The 22,816-nt window shown below is 27.0% G+C and overlaps 1 protein-coding gene across 1 annotated transcript in view; it reads left to right on the forward strand.

Annotated features, from left to right (window-relative positions):
- Positions 1-22,816, forward strand: part of LOC111624229 (GRIP1-associated protein 1-like) — a 94,278-nt gene that overhangs the window by 49,111 nt on the left and 22,351 nt on the right. Inside the window, exons 14-19 of the mRNA XM_023367043.1 lie at positions 4,621-4,845; positions 7,816-7,947; positions 8,401-8,503; positions 11,882-12,009; positions 12,083-12,193; positions 17,156-17,258. Coding sequence (XP_023222811.1) covers positions 4,621-4,845; positions 7,816-7,947; positions 8,401-8,503; positions 11,882-12,009; positions 12,083-12,193; positions 17,156-17,258 — 802 coding nt within the window. The remainder of the gene's footprint in view (positions 1-4,620; positions 4,846-7,815; positions 7,948-8,400; positions 8,504-11,881; positions 12,010-12,082; positions 12,194-17,155; positions 17,259-22,816) is intronic.

The following is a 22,816-nucleotide window of genomic DNA, read 5'->3' on the forward strand; positions in this document are numbered from 1 at the left end:
TGATATATCAGATGAATTTTTTCCTGGCGAAGAAGATAAAAAATCATATGGCTCACCTGATAGTTGTGAACTTAGAAGTGTAGTTTCAGGGTTCAAACCTACGTTTGCAGAAGATGGTTCAGGAGAAGTTCTTTCGACGTGTAAATTGTAATCAGTAATTAACCTAGTATTAGTGGTCGAAGCAGTTTCCTTTCTACTAGTTGATTTTGACTTTTGAAGTGGTGGTCTTCCTCTTTTAGTTGGCGAGCGTTGCATATTAATTATGTTGATAAATTTTCCAAACAATTATAATGTTAACACACAGCCCAAACAAATAAAATTCTAACGTAAAATTATTAAACAGGATACATTCTTTACCTGTATTTGAAGTGAGTAAAAAAACGCGCCAGCAGCTTCGGCAGACAGAAGCGCCCCCCATTATTTAAATTAACAATAAATTCAGTATAATATTATTTTTATTTGTAATAGGAATTTATTATTTATACCACGGAATGACACCACTACTTCTAGAATGCCCACTAGAGGGCATCCCAGGCTACTAGAATAGAAGGATTAGAAGTACAAAATAATCTAATAATCTTAATCTTTGTTGTTTTTTGCCTGGGCAATGCTGGGCTCATCTGCTGTTATACAATAACAATAGTAATTTGATATTTAATTAGTTACATGAAAAGATAAATGAAATATAATTTTGTATGTTTTCTCATAAAGATGTAAATAAATACATAATAAATCAAAATTGATTTTATTAGCCAAACAAATATCTAAAAGAACCATTACACCATAGATGTGTAACTTGTGCAGTTACTGAGGACCATGCAGTTACTTTTCTTAATGAAACTTGCTAGGCCTTCAGTGTGCAAACAAAAAGATCTTGCATTTACACATTGCATTTAGCCCTGCAAGATGTGGAACTGGTAATATCCAAAAGCAGATTATTTTTTGGTCGGATTATGCTAATTTTAATTAGTTTAATTATAAAATTTGGCCTAATGGAAGTGGTTAAGTAGTCATCTTGTGCAAAACTTGATAATTAGAAATTAATTTTGATGATGTTAATTAAAATTTTGGAAGAAAAGATCAAACCAGAGTAGTACTGAAACCCTAACAACTGCTTATTTTGCAGATGGTAATACCAAATTGATAGAGGTCTACATAACATAATAGCAATAAATAATTGTTCTGCTATTATGCTATGTAGCCATCTTTCTAACCAATCTTCACTTCCAGATCTACATTAATTTGAATCATATGACCATACAGATTAATTGCAGAAAGCTGACAAAGTAGAAGTTATTAGCTCAAATTCTGCTCCAGGTCAATTTTTCTTTTAGAATTTTCTAAATTAATTAATTAAGTTCAAAATTTATTTGTAATTATTAATCTTAGTACAAGATCTAAGCTTAATCAACCATCTTTAGGTGAAATTAGATAATTTCTTAAAATTAGTTTAATTTTAGTCTAAAAACAGTCCTGTTCTTGTAATCAGTTTGGTAGTGCCTTTGTAACCATGTGTTTGGCACTGTCAAACTGATATAGTCTGATATATCTAATTTAAAGGCACTCTACAGAAGTGAAATGTGTGAGAACTAGATGATAATTAAAGATAAATTAACACAATTTCTATTGCTAAAAGAATTTCAGTACTTGATACAATACAGATTTTGGCAATGTTGTGGGTCAAGTGTCTGAAAAGACCATTGAGAATTGTTTTATAAGGGGTGGTTTTTTTAAAAAAATAGGCACATAGACATCTGAAAATGAAATTGTCTGTTGAAAAGGAGATCATAAACTTTAGAAGATATGTCCTTTAAAAGAAAAGTATAAAAACTAGTTGGCAGTTGACAAGAAAACTCCAGTGTTTGCTAAGATCATTATAAATATGCCATATTGTTACTGCAGAAGGATCTGGAAAATTATCTGATAAAATTAACATGAAGACAGTCTACATCCTCCAACAAATGCTCAGATGCAAGAAGCTCTTTGAGTACATTGTTGTACTGAAAAGTGTAGATGTGTTGAATTTGAAAGTGTTATGAATAAGAACATTTTATTAATGAAATATTGCCAAAAAACAGCAGGCCAAACATAACACTGGATGAATTAAAATAATAATTATTATAATTAATAAACTTAAGTTTAATTATTAAATTTATTTTTAAGCATTTTTAATTGTTTTAACATGTTTTTTTAAACTATCTGATTCAATAAAACTAGAGTTTCCACTAATTGTGATATAATTACTTTTATAATATAATTTAGTTGTTGTTATCAGTATAGACTAGTCCCAAAGTGATACAGTAAGTGGCACTTATTATATTTTCTTTATATTTATATTGCAAATTGATATTATGAAATTTCTTTAATATTTTAGTTTTGTGATTTTTATTATAGAAAATCAAATATTAGTTGATTATATATGCCGTATATTTCCACAGATAAGACGACCTTCAGACAAGACAAGGTTTAAATTTTCATCAAAGTTTTATAGTTTTAGCATATATCTGTCCTATAAGATGACCCCAAACTATCAACAGCCTATGAATTTAGTTTAGATCAGCAATCATCTGCATAATAATACTGTATAGCATATACGGAATTATGTCCTATTCGTAATTTTTCGAATAAACAAATTTTATTTTCTTGCATCTGGAAGCACTGCCTTACAATTGTTGCAAACATTTGCATTGATTCCAGCATTCAGGTAATGACCTTGACTATTCACAAAAACATCATATGGGCTATTCTATTTTGTGGACATACCCTACTCTCTACTAGTAAATAATTATGGTTTGTCCATGTTTTATAATGGTCTTAATTTATATAAATTTTTAATTTTTTTTTTTTTTGTATCTGTCCTATAAGACGACCCCAGATTTTGGGTTTTTTTTTTATGATTCAACTATTGTCTTATCTGCAGAGATAGATGGTAACTTATATTCTAATAAACTTATATTAAAAAATTGATATCAGAATATTATTTAATTTTAGAAAAGTTCACACAGAAAATAGATTGTTTGTGCAAATGATTAATGAAATTTTATTATATTTAGTTTTAATTTTTTGAGTACAATTGTAATATATTTCAACATTATATAGGTTAGATTCTGTTGAAAACAATTAATAAAAATGAATTTTAATTAAGCTACAGTATTTGTTATCTTGAAAGATGAGATGCTTAATCAATTTACACATAATAGTTTATACATTTTTTTATAGAAGTTAACGAAATTTGATGTATAAATGTAGTTATTTAAGATATATCATTGAAATAATAATTTCTTAAAATTAAATAAAAAATTAGCATTTTGTTTTCTATCATATCACTTCAAATTTATACTGATATTTACTGATATACTGAAATTATACTGAAATTTATACTGATATACTGATGAAACAATATAAAAGCTCAATAACAAAGGCAAAAAATTTAATAAATAATTTGATAATGCTATTCTGTAAAGCTAAAATTAAGAATTTGGGAATTCATTTTCAACTCTTTAATTCTATTATCATTAACTTGATGTGTTACGCATCGCCAATCTGGTCTACAGGTAAATTCAATGATTTTGAAAAAATACAAAATACTTTTATTCGTAGAATTTTTCAGTTAGAATATAATATTCCTGGCAGTGCTCTAAGAATGGAACTAAGTAGATATAAATTAAATACCATATTAATAAAAAGGTATATAAAATTTCTACAAAAAATTAAGAATGCTGAAGATTTAACAACAAAATTACTGAACGTATTATATCAAAAATCAAAGATCACAGATTTAAAACGAAATTGGATGGTATAACTATCGAAGATATTTAACACATACGGATTTTCGATGAGACTATTTATGGAACAATCATACATCAGTGAACAGCAAAATAATTTATTAATACAGAGAGTAATGGAAAACTCTATTGTCCAAGATTTCGATGACATACAGAAACGAAATAATACAAGTTGGTATAAAATAATTTTAAATTATCCATCAAATAATAGTTATATGCTGACAAATCTTGCATTTAATGTAAAAAAAATTTTTATACAGTTAAGACTAAACAAAAACTGGATAATTATAAATGATAAATTCCTAGACTACTCTCAGACTAAATGCCCAAGTTGCAGTAAGACATTATCAAAATTTCATATTCTTTGTGAAAATTGCAACAGAAATGAGAACATTCAAAATTCTGATATTGGTAGATTAGTTAACTGCTCTAATGAAATGGATATGTATAAGTTACTTGACAAAGCAAACATAAATACTATCTATAAGTTATATAACTGTACAAAGCAACTTGTGAATAAAAATGTAGAGTAAATTAGTAAATGTATGTACTACATATTAGATAACTAATGTTAATTATCTATATGAAAAAGGTTCTAATGATGGCGGATGAATATGCTGTATAAATAAAGCATGTCCTTGTAACAGGCAAAAGCCTTATACGATAAATAAATTTTGATTGATTGATGATACTGATATTTTATCTATATTTTATAAAAATTTAACTTTTCCAAATATATATTTATATCTATGATATTTTTTCACATATTTCTATATATTTGCTTGATTTCTCAGATGTTAAAAGTTTTGTCAATAACAATTTTATTCTAATTTAGGAAAAATCTTCAAAGTTAGATTACTATAAATCATTAGTAAAAGACTTGGAATTAAAATTAGAAACTGCTGAAGATAAAAAAACTATTCTAGAGCAAAAATTAACACAATTAGAAAAAAGTCTTGACGATGCAAAATCTCATCATCAAGCTACTCTTAATAAATCAGTTCAGGAACATAATGAGAAACTTTCCAAACTTTCTACTGAAATGGAAGCAGCATTAAAAGTAAGTTCAGTTAGTAGTAATATGCATTTTGATATATTAAACTTAATTGTTTTAGTTTTTTAAATTTAATGTTTTAATAATACATTCTTTAAACTCTGAAATCTTAATTTATATATGTACAAGTATCTGCCATATTTAAAGTAGTTTTTGTTTATCAAGTTAGATATACAACACTTCAATGCCAATATAAATTATCTGATATATTTATATTGTTAAAATTTAAAAGATTAAAATAAAAATGTTAATTGGTAAATTATCTTAAGCTTATATAACTGTCATATTTAAAAATATATATATTTATTTAAATATATAAAATTACTTGTCCTGACTGACTGACTGAATGTTCGTCATTGCCCAGAGCAAACTGCTGAACCTAAAGAGATGAAATTTGGTACACAGTTAGGGTACATCATGAAAACGCACACTAAGAAGGGATTTTTCAAAATTCCCCCACAGAGGAGAGGGAGAGGATAAGGCTTAACCTGAAGAACGGTTTCTACTGTACTATTTTAGATGCAATTTTTTGTTTTCAACTGTGTTTAGTCTTCATTGAGTATTTAGGTGTATTAAATTTATAACATTTCAGACATTGTTATAAACATTTTTATATATTTTGATTTTTTAACCAAATGTTCAAACCATTTTAAATTCAAATTTGTTATTGCAAATTGGTTCGATTACAGAATGATTGTAAACATTCCAGAAAATTGATCAAATTGAAAACAGTGTGTTTGATTCTCAGCAATTCTTATCATTCTCAGCGGTAGGTGTTATATAACAATTACTATGGTTGTTGAAATACTGAATATAAATGGGGTTTGCTTGCAAAATCTGTGCAGGCAAAGTTGCAGGTAACAGCTAGTGTAATAATATATCAAAACTTTTAATTGATAGAAAAGGTTCATTTCTCCCATATTAAGTTGCCACATAATATTCTATAACTTAATGTGTAACACAAAACATTGTAAGCTTTTTATATTAACTAAAATCAGTTGTCTATTTTATTTAAGGTTTCATCAGTTACATATATTTGAACAGAATGAGCAGCACAAACTTTAAAATGTTCTGAAAAAAAAAATTTTTTTTGAATGCAACTTTTACGTTTGAAAAATGTTCTGTTTAAATATTTTAAATAAAAATATACAAAAATATATTATAACAAATGCAACTTTTATTAGATCCAAACTGAAGACAATCAAGTAATTAGAGAAGCACTAACCTTTATCTTCAGTTGTTGTACATTAACTTCAAAATGTTTTTGGTCTTTTTAAGGTCATTATCAGTGAAATTTTTGTAAGATGCACAATGAAACATACACAACCGATATGCTGGAACAAGTATTTGAATATCCAGCATTCTATTGTCATATTCTTTTGAAGGTTCAAAGTCAAATTAGTAAAAACAAATACTTTCAATATCAAACAAAAACTATTAAATTCAGAGTTAAAATTCACAATTGGAGAAACAAATATAATAATCAAAATATTTGGTGAAAATTGTTTGTTTTTTCAATTTTGAATTTGAACTTTAGACTTAATAGTTTTTATTAGATATTGTCCATTGAAATTATTTAGTTTTAAAAGTTTGAATTTGAACCTTTAAAAGAATATCACTGACAATGGAACAACGGAAATTCAAATATCTGTTCCATTATATTGGTAGTATTGTGTATGTTTTGTTGTATTTTTTTTGTTTTTAAATTTTCACTAATGATGGTGTTAAGAAGGCCAAAAATGTTTTGAAGTTGACATATAACAACTGAGAATAAAGCTACTGCTACTGCTACTTTGATAATGAATATAATAATAACTATAATAAAATATATAAATAAATAACAAAAATTTAAATATTTTAATTTTCTTATTTGTAAAATAGCAATAAAACGTGTTATGTACAGTAAATATATATAAGCAGAATTCATAGTTGCATATAATTAGTTTTCCATATAAAAGTATCCATTTTACAGTCTACAATGAAAAAAAGATTAAAAAAAGGATTGAACTGGTTTATAGGACTGTTTTGGAGGTTAATTTTAGCAGGATTAATGTATATGTGTTGTCCAAACTGATTATCAAGGAAATCTCATTCTTGATGATTGAAAATTGTGATGTATAAACAAATCTGCCAAATTAGTGAAACTTCTTTTTGCTGAAATATCCCATTTGTGCTGAGTAATTTTGCATTAGAAGATGCCTAATATAATATAACATCTCATTGTTGGAATAGATGGGAATTTTATACATGCTAGAAAAATCCAGTGTGTTCTTGTGTCATGGTCAGATGTCAAGAAGGTTCTATGGGAGTAAACTAGAAGGGGTAGCAATCTAGTCAGATGCAAAATTCAATATTTGACAGGGCCTTGAAAAATTATACTTAATCAATCAGAAGTTGGCTACTGTAATTAACTTCTTTAGAAAAACTTATAAACAATGTATAGAAAGGAATAATTTAAAACCACAGATTAATGTGCTAAGAGAAAAATTTTCAATAGTAAAGGTTACTTCTGAAAATTATAGAAGAGATAATTGAAAACAAATGGTAAAAAACAAAGGGAACAAATTTACTTGTTTCTCAAATTTTTTGAAAATGTTTGAAGATCTGTTATTGTTTTGAGATTGCTGAGAATGAGAAGTTGATCCTCTCAAACCCTGGATCTCTGTTTTGAAAATTAAAAGAAAATGTCTCTTTTATTTAAGGTGTTTTTATGTTTTACCTGGTATATAGGTATATATCAAATATACCTTTAATCAAAAAATCAATTGATTATGAGTTCATTATTAAATATCACTAGCAGATCTTACTAAATGGATAATGTGACAGAGAAATGATTAGTAATATTTCTGTATTTTGTTTTCTATTTATTCAATATTTATCTAACTATATTGATGTGTCTGTTGTTTTTAAAATATCCATAAAAATTACTTTTGTTTCAAGAAAAAGTATATTTCTATAATGTATATAATTTTATAGGATCTGACAAGTCAGCTTGATGTTACTACTGCACAGAAGTCAGAACTTGAAGAGGAAGTAATCAGATTGAAACAAGATGCCAAAGATGTAATAGAAGAAAGAAAAATTCAAGAAAAAAAAGGCTTATCAATGGTAACTGTTTAAAATGATAATATATGAATAACTATGTGAATAATCTCACTTCAACTTAGTTTGTTTAATTGAGATACATAAGGCACACATAGTGCAGTAAGAAATACAAAGTTACATATTGTTATTTTAACAGATTACATCAAAGTAAATTTTTCTTAATTCTTTGCTTATAAAAGTAATGCATTGTATATTTACATATAAGTTCAGATATATTCAAAGTGATCACTCCAAAATCAAATAAATAAATAAATGTAAATGTAAGCACAAACTATTTGCATATTGTCTTAAAAATAGAGAAATAACACATTTGAAAAAATAAATTTAGATTTATCAAAATGGTCCATTTAAAATAAAATACTGTAAATACAGATTTTAGCAATATTCTAGTTTTAGCTGTTGTAAGTCAAGGACTGATATATATGTATATAAATGAGGATGTTTATTATTTGACAGGTTAAAGAATTAAAGCGACAGTTACAAGTTGAGCGTCGACGAGCAGAAAAATTGCAAGAAAGATTACAAGAATTATTAAATGAGTCTCCTCAAAGTAGATGTGGTGAGTTCTTAACTATTAGTTAATGAAATTATACAGGTTATTAAAAAATATATAATTTTGAATGTTGTACTTTTCCTATAAGTGAAAAAGTCAATAATCTTAGTTAGGTCAAATGAATTTTAAAAAATTAAAATAGTGTTCATTTATCTTCTAAATAAATAGATTATATGTTTTGAAACTTATTGAAAATCATTGGAAGTTGTTAATAAATGTAAGAATAAATTAAAGTGATAAAATTAAAATAAGATTAATAATTTACATGGAATTATTTTAATTTTTAATCATAATTCTGTTAAAACTATTTTGTTTTAAACAAGAATATAAAAAAGTTATATATATATATAATGGAAATAAAGAAAAACTTGAATTTCTTTATTTAATAAATAACTTGAACTGCAGTTCAGAATTTTTGGATAATGTTGTATGTTAAATATTTTAATTTAATTTCTAAATTCTCAAGCTCTTAGTATCTAATCAAATTGCTATGATCTTAAATATCATTTAATTATAATATTTTTATTATACACTTTGTTGCAAAACATTTGACATGCATACTTTAAAGCCAATGTGGGATGGTAGTGAAAAAATTCATTATGATATTACAGCGCAAGGATAAATCATTAAAGAAGAGTTTCATCACAAATATTACAAATTAGAAAGTGATAAAACCAATCTCAAAATGAATGCAAACTGACCAATGTCAGAGATGGCTTTACAACTTACTAATATATAATGTTTGTGATGAAATTGTTATTCAATGATGTATCCTTGTGCAAATATTATAATGAATATTTTATATTTTTATTACCATTTCCTGTACAGAATTTGATTACTATTGCATATCAGCTTTAAAGTGTATGTATTTAAGAATGCATAATCAGAACACCAAAATTCAATACTTTGATGCTTAACAAACATTTTTACCATTTTAAATGGTTATCAAGTTGGCTTAGATTCTATGAGAATGAAACATGATGGAATATACAATTTAAAAAATCCAGCAATGAGTGCTTAACTTTTCTGGCAACATTTGGTGATGCCATCTGTTATCATATTTTATTTTGTAAAATTTTTGATATTTTTAACTATTATAAAATGGCAAAAAGCATAATTTTCAGGGTGGGGCTGGGTATTATAAAAAATTGTAAATGCTGATAAGTAGAAAAATTGTCATTAAGTCTGACCCTATGAAGATACACATGACCCCCTTTATCTCCCCATACCCTGGACCTTTAATCACCAAAATTTAATAGCATCAATCCCCTCTAATAAACAAACCTCTCTGCAAAATTTCAGAAATTTTCGATAAAAAGGAATGGTTAAGCTTCAAACAGGGTGAACAAAATCATGCCCCCCTACACATACAGAAATTACCCATGAAATTTTGCATTTCTCAACATTTCAAGGTCCCAAGTCCAAAATGGAAAAATCTTGGGAGGTCATTCTTTTACTGATTGCCATACTTTCCCTCTGTTATATATAACATCCAGGAAAGTAAAAGTAGAACAAGTCATTGAAGAATGCCAATTTACATGATGGCAATAGATGTGTAGGATTAATAGTATTCACTAGACAATGTCAAAAATAGATTTTTATAGATGGACTATGCCTCTTTGAAATTGATGGTAGAGACTTTTCTAGCAGCTTTAAAAATTTCTAATTTTTCCAATTACTTGAGATGGGTCTATTTGTTGGTGTGATGGAGGATGTGTGTCTGATATAAACTTGGATGTTATTACCAGCTGCATGTGTGTGTATTTTTGCAACAGTGTGTGTTTTGTTGATATAGTATAAAATGACAGATTTTTAACTCATTAGAAAGAATATATAACAGATGATGTAAAATTTCTTTTGACATTTAAATCTTTTGTTCTGTTCATACACGTCTGACTGTAATGGTTTCCTCACTGTGCGTTTGTTACATTTCCAATCTTTCTACATCATAATTACTGAGTTTCATTAAAAATTTAATAATCCTGAAACCTTGCCTATAGAAAGCAGCTAAAGCCACAGTTTTAGGTTAGAACTCCAGAATAAAAACCAATAGGAAAGGAACATCATCAAGTATAACATTATTTATGTAACTCTCACTATGCCATCTATACTAGAGTTAACCATTGTCTCTTAGCTTAAAATAAATTTTATAAAAATAAAATTTCTAGTTTTTATGGGAAGCTACTGAATTTCACTATATATTTCTTTTATATTATAGTTACAGTATTTATCAGTAATCAGGTTTTTCATGTATTAGTCATCCTTGTGCACAGGTCATATGTGAATTTTACAAATATAACCTTGTACAGGCTGTGGCCTATAGTTAAGGTATAATTTTTTGTTCTAAATTTCAATCATTCCTCTCTCTGCTGAAAGGTCACAACACTGATTTTTTTTAAACTGTGCAGTTCTATTAAAATAGAACCAATTGACAAAACAAAACAATGATCTATAGCAGAATAAACAAGTTACAATATAATATATATTCATATTACATTGTAACTTGTTTATTCTGCTATAGATTCTGTTAACTTGTGCAATAGTAAGAAGACAGTACATGGCTATTATTGTTTGTTTTTAGCCACATTATATGGCCATCTGTTATATTTTACTTAAATGTATGTTTATTAATAATTGCTTAATATTTCATTTCATCTGTCTCTTGTTTCTCCAGATTATATATTATTTTGGCTCATAGGTTAAAGAATTATCATACAAATATCTAATAAGTGTATTAAAAACACAAGCATTTTATATTAAATATTTTATCCAGAGAGGAGTCATGAAGTATTGAACAATATTTTGTTATATTAGAACAGAAAGTTGGTGAACTTACTAAACTCTACAGTCCTTCAATGTCAATTGTTGCTTGTCAGAATTTTAGGAGATCTACTATTTCTGTTAGCTCTTCATTTTTGTTCCCACATATGTTGGAAAAGGGCAACAGATAGTGTAACTATGCTCAACAAACAAAAATGGGATACCCATTGATGCCCATCTGTAGTTTGATGTTGAAGTTTGTGTTGGTTCCACCATACAAGTGATGCATGAATCTCCACTGATGTTTTGATTTTGATGAATGATTGCTGATTGTCATGTGTGACAGTATTTGTCATCTGCATTGTCCATTTTGACCACCTGCTCCTTCAGAATAATGTCATCTACAGTGCACAAACACAACTGTGCTTGTCTTATCCTTCATTACAACTACACAAAAAATGAGAATGATTGCATCATCAATGTGTGAGTGTTGCCAGATGGTGCATTACTTTTTGACTGACCTGTTTGTAGCATGATTTAAAGATTATTCTTTTATATTAAATTAGTATTGCTATTAACAGAATTTTTTTCTAACTATAAAATAATTTTTATTTTTTATTATAGATGACATACTTCAGTCAGTAGAGTTATCTGATAAACAAAAAGGTGATACCAGTAGTATAAGTTCTTGGAGTCTAATGTCTGGTGGAAATTTAGATAGCAGTAAAGAAAGTGCTGCTGCTTCAGAAATGGTAAAATTTTCTGTAAACTATACAAAATAATTTATCAAAAAAATCATTTATTTTATGTTACTTTTTTCTGCAGCCAAATCACACTTCAGAAAGAAACACTCCTGTACATCTGGAACAGGAAACTAGCAATTTACTGGAGAGAGTTGCAATTTTGCAAGAAGAAAAATGGACTTTAGAAGAAAAGGTATGTAACTTGAACATATGCAAGTTTTTTCTAATTTCAAGTATTGTGTCATACTATGCAACTTGATAGTTGAAACTAAAAATTTGTAATCATAATAAATAAAATTCATAAAACTGGAAATTGTTCAAGAAATAAAAAACATACATAATGCAAAAATGTAATAGCAATTGCCAGACTGTACTTTAGTGCAAAACCATTGCATATAAATTGAAGAAATACTTGTTAATAATAAGATAAGTACATATCCCTGCCACTTCAAGTTGACCTATACTAAATTAAAATAACTTTCTTACTTTGATTTTCTAATATACATAGAAATGATAATGAGTGAATATGAAATATTTTTGAGGAGGTAAGAGCTATCTTTTAATATTACCATTCATAACTTTCATAATTGGCTATGCAGCTATGTTAGAAATTTGAGATAAAGTATATATCAAACAATAAGGCTGGATTAACTATCAGGTTAAATCTGTGGTTCTTAGTCTGTGGTCCATGGACCACTGGTGGTCCCTGAAAGCACCCAAAGTGGTCTGTGAAGTTATCCCAAAATTATTAAATAAATGACGACGAGTTGATGACAATGCACTGGGCTGGGGTATGGTGTGTGGTCAAGAAATATGAAATTGGAAGGCACTAGCAATAAATTTGCATTTGAAGATAAAATCAGTGCGTTTATTGCTAAAATCGATCTATAGATCAGCAAAGTCGAAAGGAAGAATTTTTCTGTGTTTGATACATTGAACCCAATTATTGATTGACAGTGTGCTGAGATTAAAGGAGAAATACAAAAGTACATTACATTCCATTTACAAAGCTTGAAAAATGAATTTAATCACTATTTCCTGACTGCAAGGACAAAGGTATTTGGAAACTGATTTGCAATCCTTTCATAGTCAACATTTCTGAGGTGCCAGATGAAATACAAGAAGAGTTAATTGAAATGCAACACGAAAGTAACTGCAAGAATACATTCCAGACAGGAATTAATCTTAAAGATTTTTGGAGCCAAAAAGCTATTGCTTTCCCTAAAATTCGAGAAATTGCTTTACAGTATCTAACTTTATTTTCAACCACATATTTATGCAAGCAAGGATTCTCAGTGCTTTTGATAATTAAAAAACATCGAAATCGGTTGGATGCCAGTCCCGACATGCATTTGCTTTGAGTAGCACTGAACCAAGAATTCAGCAGTTGGTAAACAGTATGCAGTCACAAAAATCACACTAAAGTAATATAATTAATGTAACACTTTCACAAATAATATAATACTCTTGGTGTTCCAAATAATTTTCTACATGTTTAATTTATAGAATAACCTTATAAGAACCTATATTACTGCTAAACAGCTTGTGGTCCATGGCAAGACAAAAATTTTGATAAATGGTCCCTCATCACTAAAAGGTTAAGAACCAATGGGTTAAATGATTAGCCAAACAGTTAAACCTTCCTTATTGTTTGATTATTAGAATATTTTGGATTTGATTGTTTGAACTCATTACACGACATGGTTTCCTAAATTAATTTCTTAATTGGTATTTAATTCTTTGAAAACCATTCAGCAGACTTGTTTTACTGCAGAATAGTGATTTGTGCTTTTCACTTTAATAAATTATGCACTTCAACAATAAAATAGCTATAATTTGATCTTTATGCATCATGTTAATCTGCATAAAGATTGGATGTACAATCTTTTTTAACACTACTTTGAAATTTTAATAACAGACGATCAACCTTTTTATATCTAATCTCAGAGTTTGTGATTTTTCACTGTTGAAACATCCGAAATTTTTGGTATGTTGAAATGTAATTATTACATTTATCAGCAGAAAATTAATATTATTCATCATGTGATTGCATTTGATGCTTACATATTTTGGATACATATTAATAACATTATTGTCTGAATAGAAGTTATATTTATGAATGCATTTTTGAATGTTAAGTTGTATTTTTTGATAAAAATAATCTAAATATATAAAATTGCTTGTCCTGACTGACTGACTGACTCACTCACTGATTCATCATCGCCCAGAGCAGACCGCTTAACCTAAAGAGGTGAAATTTGGTAGACAGTTAGGGTACATCATGGAAACACACATTAAGAAGGGATTTTTCGAAATTCCTCCGAGGGGGGAGAGGGAGAGGATTAAGGCTTAACTAGAAGAACAGCTTTTACTGCACTATTTTAGATGCAATTTTTTGTTTTTAACTGCGTTTAGTCTTCATTGAGTACTTAGGTGTATTAAATTAATAACATTTCAGACATTGTTATAAATATTTTTATCTATTTCGATTTTAAAAATGTTCAAACCATTTTAGATTTAAATTTGTTATTGCATATTGGTTCGATTATAGAACGATTGTAAATGTTCTGGAAAATTGATCAAATTGAAAATAGTTCGTTTGATTCTCGGCAATTCTCATCATTCTCAGTGGTAGGTGTTATATAACAATTACTATGGTTATTGAAATATTGAATGTAAATGGGGTTTGCTTGCAAAACCTCAGCGGGCGAAGTTGCGGGTAAGTTAGTTAATGATATATTTAAAGCTGATCAATAAAAATAACTTGTTTGTTATATTATTATTAAAATAATAGAATGTTTTATAGTCTAACAGTGCAAATTAAATGTTTTTCTTTATCATTTGTTGTTTTGTCATAATTTATGAAGTTATTAATTTTCATTTGATTTGAATCATTAGCACTGAGATTGCTTTGTGTAGGGATATTTTTATTATGCTTAACATAATCAATGTAAGGTAGATAAATTATTGTTATAATTTTATTTCATTACAAAAACTTTGAAAATAATAAGATTCCTTTTACAAGTTTTATTATTTTTATTGTTAATAAGTTTTAATCTGAATTTTTTGTTCATTAATTTAATTTGGAAATAATTCTATATTCTTAAAATAAGTATAAATTTTACAAGATTTTAGTGAAAAAATATAATTATTGTATTGTTTGTATTAAAAACCCACTTAAATGTTTTTCAAAACAGACTTTTATTAAAACCATTATTTACTGTATTATATATTATTTTTCCTGATTTAAGATAATTCTTTGCAGGAACACATTGGATTATGATTCTGTTTCCTTTTTTATAGAAAAATTTCCACAAATTTAGTTCCCATTCTTGATGTGGCTTTAAATAGATATACAATACATTTAAATCAATACAAAAAATTATTGAAGCAATTAGGAAGAAGGTGATTACCAGTATTTAAAGAAAAACTTGAATTCCATTAGAATGCACTGTTTATTATACAGGTATCTCTCACATGTACAACATGGCATTAATATAACATGGTTTCACTCTAACATGATTTGAGAATTAAGGAAATCCCTTGTACAACATGGTTTGAGAATTGAGGATATTCATGTACAAAATCTCACAATTTTTAAGTGTAAACTCTGTCATTCAAATTTCTTTTATTCAAGCAAGCATGTGTCTTGTCTCAGATTTGCTTGCAGATCCTTAAATATTGAAATTTTCAATGCTGTTTTATGCCCTTACTCCCTTACTGATATAAAAAATGGACCACATATTGATTGGACCACATATAAAAAATGCTTGAATGACTGCTGATTTATTTAAGAAATGGTTTCTAAACTAATTTGTTTCAAGTATAGAAAACTACTTAAAGCAAAAAAATGTGGATTTTGCAATTTTATTAATATTGATAATGTACAAATCCTCCCAAAATCATCTGAATGTTGAAATAATATTCTTACCACTAAATACATCTTCTTTACTTCAGCTGTTAGATCAGGGAATCACAACCACATTTAAAACTCATTATATCAAGTACTCTGCAATGGATTGTGAATAAAATAGATGACAAATCTTCAAATTATTAAAGGCAAGAAAACTGTTCACAATTTTGGACTGTATTAATTTCATATCTTTGTCTGTCATATAAATAAAAGCACCAACATTAAATGCCTGTTGAAAAAATATATGGCTAGAATCAGTTCAAAACTTCAAAGTAATCAATCCAGTAGAAAACACAAACACAAATGGTATCTTAGATTGACCAAATTAATTCAGAGGACAGTAGCACAGATAAAAACTTTGGGGTTCAAAATTTCACCGTAAAAAGCATGCAAGAAAGGATAGACTTGGCCAAACAATTGTAAGTCTACTTTCTAAATTCTTCTACTAAAAGAAGCATAAAGTTTGAGAGAACTTCAGAAATGCATACCTTCATATAAAGAAATTTATAAAGATCCCTTAGGCAAATACAAGAAAATGAAAATATCAATTTTTAAGGTCTTTTTCTGCTCTGATATCAGATTTCGTGAAAAAATGTATAGAAAATTTAAGATGTTGCCTATACTTCTGATCAAAGACATCAAGAATGTTCAGATTGTGATATTTTGTCAAAAACAAAATGCCTTTGTTTTTTGATGTTTAGTAGTGTAGAAGAAAATTAATGTTAATGTGTAATACATTTGATTGTGAGTATTAGATAATTATTGATTATTAATTATTTATTGTTTAATAACCATATTTCTCTTCATAATGAGAAATAGTATAATTTTGTCAACTTTTGGAACTTAATCCTATATTTTGTACTTGTCCTTTGTTTTTATAACACAGATTTGCTTAACATGGCACTTTTTCAAAACTAAGTGTTATACTGGGGGAATAGCTGTATATTAAAATACCAATTACTCTAACATACCATATTGCAGTATAATAAGGATATCCTAAGGTTTGTTAGAAGGTAAATTATAAATGGGTAGTACACCCTGTTAAAGTATCATAAAAAGAGATTTATTAGAACAGTTTTAACTAAGAAATAGAAAAATTGGGGATGGACTTCTAATAGCAACAATACAGTATTATGAATTTGTATGATACTGAGTAACTTTAAATCAAAATTATTTTGAATTTTTCAAATTTAAAGTTTAAAAATATTAATATAAAAATCTGAATATATTTAATTTTATCAGATTAATCATTTAGAAATGAGTAATGCTGCCATGGCTGAAGATTTAATGAAGAAAACATCAATTATCCAATATTATTGCATGGAAGGAAGAGGTGGTGAACCGAGTAAGTATATTATTGTAAATTATATTGAGTTTAAACTATTTCTCTCTGAATCAGAATACTTTTTACTTTACAAGAATTAACATTAATTGTTTACAGGATCAATAGAATTATTTACTTTTATAATTTCTAACTAATTTGTTTGAAAAACACTATATCATATTGATGAAAAGAGATTTTAATTTTAATTTTGAAAAAAATTAATGATGATGAATATGAATATATATATTTCTCATAATATAGATATTTGCTTTGTTTTTTTTTTATTTTCCTGTTATTACTGTGAACTAGTTTATCTGTATAGTATATTATAATTTGAACATAATCAGAGCAGTAGTTATGTACAGTTCAATTATGAATTGTTCTGTGTAACTAAAGAAGCTGTTTCTGTGTTTCTGAATTATATAAAGTCAAAAGAAAATAATATAACGGTAAGTTTCTGTAATTACAATTGGCTGTTGTTGCACTTATTCAATTCATTTTTATAATTTTTATCTTTAATTTTGTCCTGTTGTTTTGTAATGAAGAACTAAAAGTGAATAAAACCTCAAAATATCATTTCATAGTATAACAATCAAGAGAAATAAAAAAATCATTTCCAATGAATCTGAAAACAGAGATATTGAATTATTTTAACATCTCTAGTTTAAAGAAAATTACAAAGGAACAAAAACATATATTTTAATAATAATAATAATAATAAACACAACAATTACATTAGTAATACCAAACAATCTGCTGGATTTTTATTGGGCTATATTAAGGTTAATTAATAATCTGAAACAAAGTAATTTCACTGAAGATAGGCAGTTAAGCTGCCATTTCATGATGAATTTAATAATTATAAATAAATTAATTTTTAATTTTAACTTAAAATACTCTGGAAACAAAGTAACTGCTCAGAATAGACTCAAATCTACAACTCCTACTTATTGTGCATTAGAAGTTATTCTACCTTCTAATCTTCACTGTCAGAGTTATTAATTAATTAGATACAAGTAAAGGTCAGATTTTTATTCATGTGAAATCAAAAAATATGCTCATAAATGTGTAAAAATACCAGATATATGCATTGCTATATGCACATTAAAATGCCTGAAATATGCATTATGCATGTTAAAAGTGCCAGTAATATACACTGAAATTTGTAGATTGAATTGAATATGTACTTTATTCCTATTACTAAATTTATTAATTTCTATTACATCACTCTTTTTAGATGAGATAAGATAAAGATATGACAATAGGTGATACAAAGGATTTGAAAATTATGACATCACACAACATTTCTTAATGTTTCCTGTAGGAGGTGCACAGTCAAATTAATTACAAATAAAAGTACACATGAGTAAAATTTTATAACTTTATACACTAGCTAATTGATCATTATTGAATTTATTTCTGTATACGCAATTGTTTATGCAAAAGATATCAATATTTGAGGAAGATCATATTAACCTAGTTTCTCTCATCTTAAAATTACATACATTACTGATCTAAAATAGTTATACATTTTTGTATAGTCCTGAATAATTGATGAGAAATGAGCAAAAAGTGTATTGTTATTAACTAATAAATTTAATGTTGAAGTTGATAGTAGTGTTTGGTCTCCAACTGATATTGTGAACTAAGTTAGTTTTAATATAATTGCTGTTTTGTCTTATTCTGATGCTTCATATTGTACTGATGTAAGGATGTTTCAAATTGCTGAGACACTTGAAGCCATTTTTTAGAAGGAAATGATTTGTGACATACATTACAATAAAGAATTTTTCTATCTGTTTTTAGATATTTATGATCTAAATTCCTGTATATACTTTCTTAGCAATTCAGCATTAGTTTTTGCTGTTTTGCCATACTGTTTGTTGACTTATACTCAATATAACAAAATCTTTTTTGCACATGTTTCATATGCAGAAGTTTGACTATTTTAATTAAATATAAGGGAAACAATTTTTTATTAATAAATGTTACATTTACACAATTTTTTGAAAGATTTAAACTTTCAAAAACAATTTTTTATTAATAAATGTTACATTTACACAATTTTTTGAAAGATTTAAACTTTCAAAAACATTATTAAATTGATAAATATAACATTTACAATAATTTTAATTCAATTCATTTGTAGGATTTTAACAATTTGAAAAATGAGGGATTTTCTTGATAATGCAAAGACATGTTCATTTGTTTGACTTTAAAAGAATGTTAGTTCAAATTTAAAATGTTTGAATTTTGTTTGCTCATCTGTAATTGCTTGGCATAGTGATATTTCTGATGTGAACTGTATAGCAGAAATGGACTACACATCATTTGAAAAAAATGGCACTTGTAATTGTGCAAACAAGCTATAAAGTTTATAAAAACTTATTGACTCTTGAAAATGGTCAAATCTGCAAAATATACAGTAAAAATCATAAATGCATATTTTATATGCACTTTTAAAAATACATATGAAAAATGTGCAAAGTCAAACAATGTTAATTGATCCACTTGAATTCAAATTGTGTTTATATTGAGGTTTCAATATAACATTTAAGAAAAACATAACACTTGCACACAAATCTGCCCTTAAATATACTTAGGTCATATTCTTTTTTCCAGAATATTCTAAATTAAAATTAATTAATTTATAATTATTAAATTTATCATGAGATGGCAGCTTAACCATCTGCCTGTAATGAAATTACTTTGTTTCAGATTATTAATTAGTCTTAATATAGTCTGATAAAACCAGCAGATTTTTTGTGTAACTTATGTATTGGGTTATATATGTTATATATACAACATTTACAACTAAGCGACACTATGGCACAGAATTAATAACACACACAAAAATTTATTTCAAGAAGTATCCACTAAATGTACAGGCTTAGACTTTTTACAGATACCATGAATACCCAAAATGCATACATAACTTGAGAACTCTATACTGCCTAAATACACACATTACCAAAACACATTCAACTAGAAATAACATTTACAGACATACATAAATTAGTCTTTTCTGTGCAATCACTGCAGTTACATACCATGGTCTTAAACTACAATCACCATCAGACACTATCAAAACAGATAAATCATAAGCCTGTCTGACAAACTAGAAACACAAATATATATTCAGGAAAACTAAAATACACACATAGCACAAACAACACATGTACTTTACAAGAATACATGGACACACTCAAATAAAAACTAGCAGCCAAGTTCCACAGCTGGAACAATACAAAACCTATACACTACAAAAATAACAAAATAAATTATTCATAAACAATGAGGCACATTTCTACAGAGAACTGTATACCAAACCACTGTATAATCATAGCACAATGACACACCAACAGAAAAACAACTCAATCTGATCTGGTCTTATGAAGCAAGCTGGATCAAAATGGAAAAAGAAAACATGCACTAGACACCAATCATACTATCTTGAAAATACTTATTTTATTTATTTATTATTGGCTTAGTGTGAGAGTCCCCAATAAAGAACCCATAATGATGCTTATATACATACTCCATATTATTCCCATATATCAATCTTTTATCATATAGCCGAAAACTTGAAACTAATAGAACCCATGTTGCATACAGATTATGCTACTATTAAAAGTATCTGCAAATGAATTCTATATACAAACCAATAACTAATCACTTTTTAATTAACATTTATAACGTGCATCCACATTCTATTTTTTATTACAATCATCATTTTTATAAAATCCTTTTTATTCATGTGTTTTCAATTCTTTTAAATGTTTGTCTTGTGTAATTTATTTTTTATCTTTTAATGGTAGAAATAACAATCAACATTAGCAAACAAAGTTTTAAATATAACTAGTTATGTATATATTATTATTTTTATAACTTTATACATATTTAATTTTAATTTTTTTTGTTTTATCATAATTATTGTTGAATTATTTGTATAGTTTTTAATGTGGGTATAATTATTAAAATAGGAGTGGAAATCAATTGTCAATGGACATTTCTTTAATTGTACAATAAATAAAGAAATAAACACACATGACATTTGACATGGAGTACAAAGAATACACAGTTGGAAAATATTTGGTGCAGAAAACATTCATAATTTTTGGTACAAAAGCTAAACCACGATATAGCTAAACATTTTACACCCACAACAAACAACTTACAAGATATGCCAAAGCATCTTACACAGACATCACACACGAAATATAAAAACAATGACAAAAACCATACATAATACAGATCAATCATGCCTTCCTGTGCTCTAAAAATATTCAATGTAGGTATCATAAAGAAAATATATCACACAGAATAACACAATATTCTCACAGAGCAATAAAAAGGCTATGATAGAAACTATGTGGGATTCAAAGAATAATTACTACTCATAGATTCTGTGACAAGCAAGCAAACAACACAAAAACCTGCACAAAATATCTATATATCAGTGGCATGCCGTCAATGAAAGCTGTGAAAGTGCCACTTCCATTGTATTTTCTAAAATATAAATACATATTGTTTGATTATTTTCATATTTTAACATACTTTGAATTACTTAAAATTAATATTTTATTATACCCACATTACATATTTTATTACAAATTTCTATACATGTGAAAAACAATGATAAGATTGCTATTGTATATATGAATGCATATTCCCAATGGAAGCATTGTATTGTCAAATATGTGAGAGCTTCCATGGCAAAAATATTTGAATCATGTAAAGAGATTATATGCATTTGCACATAATCTCTTTAATCTCTAAGTAAACCAGATTATACACATTCGCGTATGCACTTTACACAGCACCAACCTCTCGCGGTTTAGCTTGTGGATGCTACACACCAAAATATCATATAACACTTCCAATGGTTCTGTCCATTAGCCACTTGTAGGAAGCTATTTGACTAAGTACATTGATTTAAGATTTAAAAAGTAAAGAATATTCAATGTTATTTTTATGTAGATTTCTTTACAAAGCTATATTTAATTATAATTTTCTTTTAATTATAATTATATTGACAGATTTTCAGAAATAAAATCTTTAAAATTTTTATCACTTTTAGATGTTAGTAATTTTAAATATTATATACAAAAAAAAAGAAAAAAACAATTTTCCAAAGCAAGTTTTAATTCTTTAAATAAATTAAGTAAATTTTATGGAGAATTTTTTGATTTATCTAAATTATGTAGTGAANCATATCTTATGTGTCCATGATAACTTGACAATAATATTTTTTATATTTTAAAATTATTCCTTTTTTATTTTTTTAGTTCATCTAATGCTGGTTTTTATACATAGCAAGGATTTTCAGAAATGCCTCTGCCAAGTTGAGCCCAGACTTTATTGACAAGTCACTCTTAGACATAAAACATATTATAATTAATGATGATCTGAACAAAGATGTACTAAAAAAATTATATGATTTAATATCATTAATTTTTATGGTACCATCTATGCGTGCATCAGTTGAGTGCAGTTTTTCAACCATGAAGCGAATTCATACATTTGCAAGGAACACTCAGTAAGAGGAAATATTTTCATTACTAGCATTACTTTCAATA

This window comes from Centruroides sculpturatus, unplaced genomic scaffold (assembly GCF_000671375.1).
Source record: "Centruroides sculpturatus isolate CEXI.00-Female unplaced genomic scaffold, Cexi_2.0 scaffold61, whole genome shotgun sequence".
NCBI lineage: Eukaryota > Metazoa > Arthropoda > Arachnida > Scorpiones > Buthidae > Centruroides > Centruroides sculpturatus.